This window comes from Pteropus alecto, unplaced genomic scaffold, assembly GCF_000325575.1.
Source record: "Pteropus alecto unplaced genomic scaffold, ASM32557v1 scaffold25, whole genome shotgun sequence".
In the NCBI taxonomy this organism is placed as follows: domain Eukaryota; kingdom Metazoa; phylum Chordata; class Mammalia; order Chiroptera; family Pteropodidae; genus Pteropus; species Pteropus alecto.
This window is the reverse complement of record NW_006441955.1, coordinates 4,317,600-4,327,478: the sequence shown is the minus strand read 5'-3', so window position 1 is coordinate 4,327,478 and position 9,879 is coordinate 4,317,600. Positions and strand designations below refer to the sequence as shown.

The window sequence follows — 9,879 nt, the reverse complement described above, 5'->3', positions numbered from 1 at the left end:
AACTGCTACGTGCAAGGCACTGTGCTAGGTTCTCTCACAAAAGTTTTATCATTTAACTTTTCCCAAACTCTTAGAAGAATCAATATCCACATTTTACAGAAAAGGAAACTAAGATGTAATTTATAATTTGACTGAAGTTATGCAGTCAGAAGGGGCAGAGCTGAGATTTGAAATCAAATTTGACTCTAAAGCCCATGTCTTGTCACTATAATGATTCAAAGATACAAGATCGGAATTCCCCAAACTTTTCTCCTCACACTTGAAGACTCTGTTGACTCTCAAGTGCCCTATTTTAGAGCCCAAGGCTGGCAAACAGGACAGCTTTGTTCTGTCTGTAGCTCATCCAGTGACTCGCCTTGTGATTTAGGGCAAGCTTCTTAATTTGATGGTGTCTCAGCATTCCCACATGTTAAGCAGGGCTAGTAATTAGTGATGGAGACAATGCTTTGAAATCTGTAGATGAAAGGACCTGCAGCATTAAGTGAACATATTTTCTTTCTCATGATGTTCTTCTGGTTTCTTATAGCTTCCAGGACCATCCATAAGGAAAAAACCATAAGGAAAAAAAAAATAAATAAATAAAAAAATAAAGAAAGAAAGAAAGAAAGAAAGAAAGAAAGAAAGAAAAGAAAAGAAAAGAAAAATGGAGTAAATAGGACAAGTGTAAAGCTACAATTGCTTGTTCACTAGAAGCCAATGGAACTTTTCGGACACAAAGGTAATAACCTCCCTTACTTTATAGTATTCAATAAATATTACTAATGGATAAATAAATTTTATCCAAAAAAATCATTAAGGGAGGCTTTGGAAAACCACTGAAGATTTTAAAAAATGATTTCTATTTTATTTTTAGCTTCTTAAACCCTAAAGATTCTCTAGGAGGAAGATAAAAGAGCTAAAGTTTATCTAGTTTCTGTTGTGTTCCAGGTATCTGGCTAACTGCTTTCACATGAAACCTCATTTAATCATCCTAATAGCTTTATCAGGCAGGTGCTGTTGTTACCTTCTGTTTACAGGAGAGAAAGCCATGTCTTGGTATATATAGTTCATTGACTTGTCCAAAGTTACAAAACTAGGAAGTTGCAGAGCCAACACTAGACCAAGCTGGGCCTTCCCAGTTCTAAATTCAGGCTCTTCCCGGGGCACCCTAGTACCCTGAAAAATTAGCAGTGATGACAATATTGAACTGTCCTTTCACACCCTGGGTGTGTGTGGCATTTTAAAATCTCTTACTGCTTGTTCTTTTCCGTCCTTGGCACAAGGACAGTTATTTGTGTAGCACAATTGTTATTATTGTGCAGCCTCACATATTCTTTCTGCCCTGGGCAAACATGAACAATAATGGGCTATATTTATGAAACCAGCAGCTTGGAAGCATGAACTGCAGATTACCATTACAATTGTAGTATAATTTTGTAGGGGGGGCGGTGCGTGGGAGGGTGGGAGTAGCTTAGCACCATTTATATGGAAGGCCTTTCTCAAAGTCTCACTCAAATAAATTGGTTCTTTGTATATTCAGAGAGCTCCTCACAGTTGTTTTTTTTTTCATAGTTTTAATCAATCATCTTGCATTTCTAGATGCTGACATTACAGATGTGCAGTATTCATGAAGATCCAATATGACAATCATCTCCAAAAGTCAGAAAATAAAGAAATAAAAATATCTGTGGTTTCCCTTAAGGGTGGATTGAGGAGTGGGAGTGGGAGTTCAAGTAGGATGGAAAGATGGAATGAAACACTGATGACAAAACTGTTCGTGATCTAAGATCTCCTTGTCAGGATCATCTTAGGTTTAGGGTTAGGTTATTATAAATCCAGAGCCTCGTCTTCAGCTTTTTATAGTCAGAAGCACCATTTCATCAAGTCTCTTGGGGGTGATCAGTGTCTGCAGGACAGCAGCAACATGCCCAAGTAAAAAGTACATTTGAATCAGAAGAACTGTGTATAATTCACTATGAATTTGGACAAATTCCTCTTCTATAAAATAAAATTAATAATAATCCTTATAGGGTTGTTGTGAGAATTAAATGAAACAATGTATATGAAAGCAGCAATTGTTGGTCATCAGTATCCAGATTTAAGTCATCAGACACAGCTTTATTTACCTAGCGACTATCTACCTTTCTAATGACAGGCATATGTGTGTCAGCTGTTCAAGGCACTTCTTTCTTACAGCCAATGTATCTGCAGAACTGACCTAGTAATTGGAGGATTGTCTGAGGAGTAGAGAGTTAAATAGTGACGTGATCTTAAAGAATAGTATCCTTCTAGCTACCATTTATTGGACATCTTTCCAGGCCAGGCTCTCTGATTGGACATTTATGCATGATTTCTAATCCTAACCCCACTACTACAAAGTAGATATTATTATCTCCAATGTACACATGAAGAATATGAGATTTAGAGACCCGGAGACATTAAGTGGCCCTAGAAAAAACAATTTAAGACCTTTTTATCTGCTCCATGAAGCTCACTCTTGTTACAGTGAATTAGATCATAACACGTCTTCCATCGGCTACGTTTTACTCTCCTAAAATAGATGCGGGATATGACCCAGTGCTTTGATGAGATCTGGGACACGCATTCGCAAACTGTCATTGGTGTGTCATTTAAAAAAATGCAGTCCCAGAAGTTCTAATTATTTGGGGGAGTTTGGACCCTCACTCCCATCCCCCACTACATGTCAAGTTTTAAGCCAGAACCAACGAGCAAAGAAGAAAGCCAGTACAAATTATTGGTGGTCTGGAAGAGGATCTGGGGCAACTCCCATGATTGTTAGCTAACATTCCTTTGCTGAAGGGTCTAATTATCATTATTTTAACCGAGGCCCAAACCTGATTTAAGTGACCCTTACTTAAACAAGTTATTTACAAATTATGTGTTCCTTGGTGTTCTTATCTCTGAAATGGGGGTAAAATGAGGATCCAAATGATAATTACACATGAAACTATGCATTCAGTTCAGTTTAACAAACTTTTTTCATGTGCCTATTCGACTCCAGGAGTTGTGTTAGATTCTGTATGTAAAAACACTTATAAACTGTGAAAAGCAATACTGTATAAATAAGTGTTGTTTTTGACTTAATGTCAATTACACGATAGTTATAACAATAATTCCTTATATTTCCTCAACATTTCCCACATTGATTTGATTCGCCCTGGAGTAATATCTTGTATCTCGTATGATTTGGAGGAGTCTTTTTGCATAGCAAGTGAATTTTTACTCCTGATAGTAATTCATTCCACAACTTTGAGATTTCTTAACTAAATTCGTGTATCTATGTCTTTAGGTATTTTCATATATATTGTTTTATTCATCCTCATAACAACCTTAAGATTTACAGCTAGAAAGTGATAGAGCTAGCACTAGAACCTGGACGTTTCTGATGTTCAAACCCTGTTCATTCCACTGTGCTATACTGCTTTGGTTATGAGCTGTGTAACATTGGGCACATCACTTAACCTCTAGGACCTTCAGTTACCTCATCTGCAGAGTGAGAATGGTGATTACTACCTTTCAGAGTTGTGAGGCTCAGATATGATAATGTAAAATAGAAAATTCAAGTAGAAACATCGGTTGTGGTTATAATTGATAGAGGCACCATGGTGGAGTAATTCAAAACAGTACCCTCCTTCTCCTTTGAGTTAAACAGAATAACAGCAAAACGAGGTTAAAGGAGACTCTCCTGAGTAAGCAGGTGTTCACCGGACTTGCATGGCTCATCCTTCATGGCTGCACCTTGTAAAAAGGGATCTGAACAGAGTTAGGTGTTTCTGGGAGCATTTCTGGGATGGCTTGCCTGTGGTGGCAAAAGTCTAAAAACATAGGTAGGGCTAACAGTCCTGGGTCTTGTTCGGTTAGCCCTCCTCGTGGGTCAAATGGGGACTGCTATGATAATGGGCACAGGAGTGTGGGCCTGATAGAGTTGTGGTTTATTGTGGGAAGCCACCATGACTGAGAAAGGAAGACCAATTCTGGGTAAAAACATTTATTGGGGCTTACTCTGTGCTAGTCTAAACTGTGAGGGGAATGTAGTCGTGACTCGGAACCCTGTCCTCAAGTATTGTACAGTCCAGTTGGGTACAGAAAAGCATGCAGTTAACTTTGTAAAACAAGGCAGAATATAAGGAACATATGAGAGCAACTAAGAGGTGGAGTGAGAGTTTCTAGAAGGCTTCTTGAAGTAGGTAGCATATAAACCAAGCCTTTAAAGACGAGGGCTTCAAGGAACTGGTTGGTTATTATAATTGAAGATGGCAACATGAGAAAGTATAGGATGTGTTATGTTTAATACATGCAGGAACTAAGGCCTTTATTGAGTACATACTCTATGCTAGGGTTTAGGATATAGAAGTATATTAGAAACAGTACTTGTCATTGAGGAGCTCTCAGTCTACAGAGGTAGAAGAGATGTAAACAGTCACTAGGGTGATGATGACTTCATAAGGTAGAGAAAAACCGTTAAAAAGAATAGGAGCGTGTGTAACTCAGGGAGGCCAGGAAATGCTTTGCAAAGGAAGTGATACTTGAGTTGTCTTGAGAAAGTAGGAGGAGTTTGCCAGGTGGGTTATTTATGGGCGGTGTTAGGGGTGCTGCAGGCTGTTGAGCAGGTCCCAACGCTCTTTTATTGAACAATCTAAGTGTGGCAGGCAGCCAGCAGTCAAGGAAAGTATTTCTCTCCCTTCCCTCCTAGATTTTGGCTCCTGGAAGGAAAGATTTAAGTGTTCTTTTTTATTATCATACCCTAACAGCCGATGGTTAAATCAGAGGTTTTAGAATCAGACCTGCATCCTATTCTAGCTATCTCATCAGCTGTATGACCTTAGGTATGACACTTATTGGTGTTTCAGTTTACTCATTTGTATAACTTATTTAAATATCTCAGTTCCTTTATTTGTACAATTCGAAAATAAAGTGTCTAGCACAGTTTCTGGCATATATAAAACATTGTTATCATTTCCTATCATTATCTCAGTTAGTCCTGACGAGCGACCTGGATTTTGGGTATCATTTCTCCCCATTTTTCAGAAGCAGAAGCTTAGTGACCGCCTAAAGTTCATGGGAAAATCTGGAGTTGCTGCTTCCTCCACAGCCAGTCCGCCTTAATTTCACTTCCAGGCCGGTTTTTTTCAGGACGCCCCGGGTTTAGGCTCCGGTCCGCAGGTTCCAAATCCTGCGCCAGGATTTGGGTGCCGCCACAGTCTGCGCGGGGCGGGCGGGGCCATGCGGGGCGGGGCGGGCGAGAGGAGGGAAGTTGTTGAAGTTAGGGGAGACGCCCGGCCGCCCGCCCTCCCGGGCCTCGCCTCTGGCCGCTCCCTCCGCCTCCTCCCCGCCCCGAGCCCCCATCCGCCCGTCCTTCCTTCCCCTCCCGTGCATGATGGAAACACCATGGCTGCGGCGGCCCAGCTCTCCCTGACACAGGTAACGCCGCTCGCCCATCCGCCGGGCTCGGTCGGCTGGTGTCCCCGGCCGGCCCCCTCCCCCACCGCCCTGCGGTCACCGACCCGGGCAGTTTCTCTCGGCCCCGGACGGGGCGGTCGATAGTGAGAGTTAGAGCCAGTGCGTGTGTGCCCGAGCGGGGGGCGCCATCCCGAGCCCGCAGCTCCGTCTTGGCAGCCGCGACCCCAGCCGGGATCGGTGGGCAACTCCCCCCCCCGCCCCCACGCCCCAGCTGTGTGTCCGGTACCCCGCGCCCGGCTCAGTCTGTGCCTGGCCCCTCTCCCTCCATTCAGCTTTCACCCACCCAGGAAGTTTCCTCATTCCAGGCCAGACTGTCCCAGGTGAGCTTGTGAGCTCGCGCGGATCAGCCTCACCCCCGGGTCAGCCCTCGGCCCGCACGAGGCTCACGCTCTGGGCTGGGCAGCGCGCTTCCCCTAGTTAGAGTCACCTTCCCGAACCAGGCGCTCAAGGCGTCTTTGCACTCTAAACGGGCCTTTTCCCACCTGGAGTCCAATGAAAGCCTTCCATTCCTGCAGTCGATCTCGCTTCCAAATAAGTCTCATCCTACCCAAGTACTTAGCCTGCTATCGCCTTCCCGAATTCAGCCTCTTCCCCTCCTGATCAGGTTTCCTCCTGGGTCAGACCCCACAATGGTCTTTTCCTACTCAAATCTTCCATTCTAACCCGGTGGATTTGCACTTAATCGCTGTCCAAGCTGTTAATAGGGAAACATCTTTTAACAGGTGTGATGGTCCCACCAGTCTTGATGCTGGGAACGACCATAGAGATCACTCGTCCCGGAGGAATTTTCTCCAAAACCGATTCTCAGGGGCTTTCCTCTTCTTGTTTTTCTGCTCTCCTCAGAGCTCAGTTCTTGTGCTTCCCAGAAAACCTCTCAACATCACTCATTCTGGAAGCTTCGTTCCTCCCACCTTGTAAAGAAAGTCAGTTATCTTTCCATGATGTCCAGGATGGTGAGGTGACATGCACCTGTCTATCCTTTTCTGGCCCTCTGACCAAAACTTACCCCAGTCTCACCTTCTCAACTGGTTGTCACTAGAACTGGTGACCAGGTACATCCCCCTTGGGGCCCACCCTAGCCTTCCTGCCTGACTTGTAGTATCTCCCTGCCACCTTGTAGTCTCCTTGGCCTGGATTTGTCAGTGCTTATAAGGCGTTAACACTGGAGTAGAATATACATTTGGATTGGAGAGTTTTCTGTGTTGGGATCAAGAGGATTTGAGGTGTTTCACCTAGCACTCTAGGATAGACCGAGTGAAAAATGTTCTCCCAGGAACCACATATAAACACATGCCTCAGGTAAAATAACTAACTTCAGCTTGTAGGAATTATCACTCCTATGTGAAGGCTGTTTTATTTTCCAATTCGTTTGGTGTTGCTTATCCTATTTTGACATGCAGATAATGGGAAAGAACTCCTTGGAATGTGGTGGTTTCGTCTTGGTGACGCATGCTTTGAAAGTGGCCTCCTGACACTCAAATTTGAAGAATGGCAACACTGACTTTTGTGAGTCTAGTTAGTGACTTGCATTGTAAGACCCTTCTAGCAAGCTGTTGCTCTCTGTCTCTGTTAGCCAGTTCTGGCAGAAAATTTTCTCCTCTTGAAGATTTTGTTCTCTTGGAGACCTCTATAGGTTCACTTCTTAGCTGTGTGCCTACTTTATTCTCTCCCTGGGTAATACTGTGATATTAGTTTTTTATTTACTAGCACTCATCTCGAGCTTTTCTTCAGGCTCTGTCATTTTTATAGACAGTTAAATAATTTAAATATATATTGTGGTTATATATTTAAATAGGAACATACACAGAGTAAATACTGAATCAGGAGTATTAGCCTTCACTGTCTCACATATGAAAGGACATAACATTGATAGTTCATTTATATTGACAATTCAAATAAGTCAATTTAGAATATTTTGACTTTAATACATTAAGAGGCAGTGAGATACATTGTAAAGGCACAGGAAAAAGAACCTTCCCAAGTGTTAATATACCCCAGTGTGCCTCCTTGTTATTTCAAAACTTTGCTGATTGTGATTTTTAAATTTTTTAACTACTCAAGGCAATAAACAGATAACAATGTGACCTGGTTTCACATACATTATTGACCTGCCCCCACCCCTCCCCACCACTCACTAACTCAGACGCCGGCATACTCAAGAGAGATCTTCCAGGGCAGGGACATCTTTTAATTCATCTCTCCTCCTTCAGCACCCATCTGGAAGAAAGTGATTAATAACTATCTTATGAAAGACTGAAAATTCTAAAGGGTTCTATGACAGTTACAAAGATTAAACAGATGGGAAGTTAGTTTCTGGTCATGAGATAATAATGGTCATGAGATATTGTGTGCTAGGCACTGTGCTGGGATTGTCTTGTTTATAATTTTTTTGCCTTTATCAATTAAGCAAAACTGACAGTTGGGGGAAAAATGTGAAAAATGTTTTGATCTACACCTTCCTTCCTCCTAACCAACCCTCCAACTCCTCAACCATCAAAATAAGTTATCTAAATTATCATATTCTAGTTTAGACAGGAGATAGAATACTAGAGTAATGAAATATTAGTTCCAGTTCCAGCTATGCCAGGAGCTCAATTTTCTTTACTGTTTATTCAACAGATATTTATTGAGCATTCACTGTAAGCTGGGAATTAATCTAGGTACTGAGGATATAGAAATGAACAAAACAGATAACAATTCTTGGAGCTTGGACACATAACGTGGAGCTTACATTCTGGTATGAGAGAGTTGCGAGTCTAAGGAGGACCTTTCAAACTAACATTCTTTTTTTAGGTCATATTCTTTGATTTGTAGATCTAGTGGTGACTTTCTCAGGTACTTTAGTTCTGTGTAGCCTTAGTGTTTTCAAATACCAGTTTTCACTAGATGGTCTATTTTTTTTTTCTTGTCAATAGAAAGTAAAACTTGAGAAAGATCTTGTGATTTTTGCTTATAGTGATAGATCACAAAAATATATTAACAATTCTCTTTAAAAATTTTTCCAGGTGTGCATTTCTTCCTCAAGCCTGTATCCCTAATAATAATAATAATACTATTAACTTCCTTTTAGATGTTACTATATGCTAGGAATTTTACTTCACTTAATCTAACACTCCATTGTACAAATGAAGGAAGTAATTTACGTAAGCTCATTAGTGGTAGACGGAAGATTTTGATCTAAAATCTATAGGCCTTTAAAATCTGTTTTAGTATACTTCTCTATGAATTAGATGCTTGGCATATCCAGTGCTCCCTTGTATTTTTTATTTTCTTTTTCAGTATATGCCCTGTTGTTCTAATTAGTTTAGTAAAATTCTTGAGGATGGAAGCCATGTCTTTTGCCTTTGAATCTCCAGTGCCTTTCATGGTATCTTGACAGTACAGTTGTGGATGTATAAGTAGTGTTCTTGATGATGATAAACATTTTATTGAACTATGGCATGATATGAATATTTTAAATAATATTCCAGCAGTTCAGTTTTATGCTGACATTTTCTTGCTTTAATTTATCAAGGATTATTTTTTTTTTTTGGATAATAAGAAAGTCCTTAGAATGGGACTTAATTAAAATAATCTTAGGATATAGTCTAAAACAATAAATGCTATAAAAATACTTTTCCTTCTAATGCTTTTTTTTTTTTTTTTAAATTGCAAGAGTAATATAACTGCATTATAGAAAATTGGGAAATTAGAGGGAAAAATCTATAATTTCAGTTTCTGGTATTTTCAGTTTCATTTTTAAAAAGCTATACGGTGTGTGTTAATAAACATGTCACCTTAGTGGTCTGAATTAACAATTATGACAGTAAATACAGGGCAGAGTATGAAAATTACAGCATGCTTGCAGAAGCAGAAAAGGAGTATTTATTCAACATGACATATTTGAGTTTCTACTATGAGAAAGGCACAATAATGAGGTGTATATATATATATATGTTTTTTTTTTTGCCTGCAATTACAGTCCAGTATACTCAGGAATTCTGTTCTTCCTTGAGCAATATCTAACCATTCTCAAAAATGGTTTGGAATGTTCTGCATTTGGGAGGAGTTGTCATAGTTAAAATTAATTAGGAACAGCTAGGTTTGTCCCATAGTGAGTCTCCCAGGAATAACCTAAGAGTATATTCCTTTTTTTTTTTTCACTCTGTTTGCAGACAGAATGATGATAGCAGACTAACATGTAGTAGAAAAAGATTGCATATCTTTAGCAACAAAATCATCGTTCTAATTACTTCTCTTACTAATAGTCTGATTTAGGGCTCAATCTAAGGTGTTTTACTTGCTCTTCAAAGAATTATAAACACACTTTATCCACTTGTTTTGTGAGTTTGGACATAGTAAAATTGGAACTCAGGAAACGAAAAGCAGGAAAATGGCTTGAGAGAAGGAGAAGGAGGGAGGGGTGTGTTTGTTGTGGGT

At 40.5% G+C, this 9,879-nt stretch overlaps 1 protein-coding gene across 2 annotated transcripts in view; it reads left to right on the top strand.

Moving 5' to 3' along the window:
* The first annotated feature begins 5,276 nt into the window (after positions 1–5,276).
* The window catches only part of EPS15 (epidermal growth factor receptor pathway substrate 15), a 111,753-nt gene continuing 107,150 nt past the window's right edge, over positions 5,277–9,879 (top strand). Inside the window, exon 1 of one of the 2 annotated variants that reach the window (XM_006919183.3) lies at positions 5,277–5,421. In XM_006919183.3, the coding sequence (XP_006919245.1) occupies positions 5,389–5,421 (33 nt within the window). In that variant the 5' untranslated portion in view covers positions 5,277–5,388. The remainder of the gene's footprint in view (positions 5,422–9,879) is intronic. The other variant, XM_006919182.3, reaches the window with a different exon arrangement.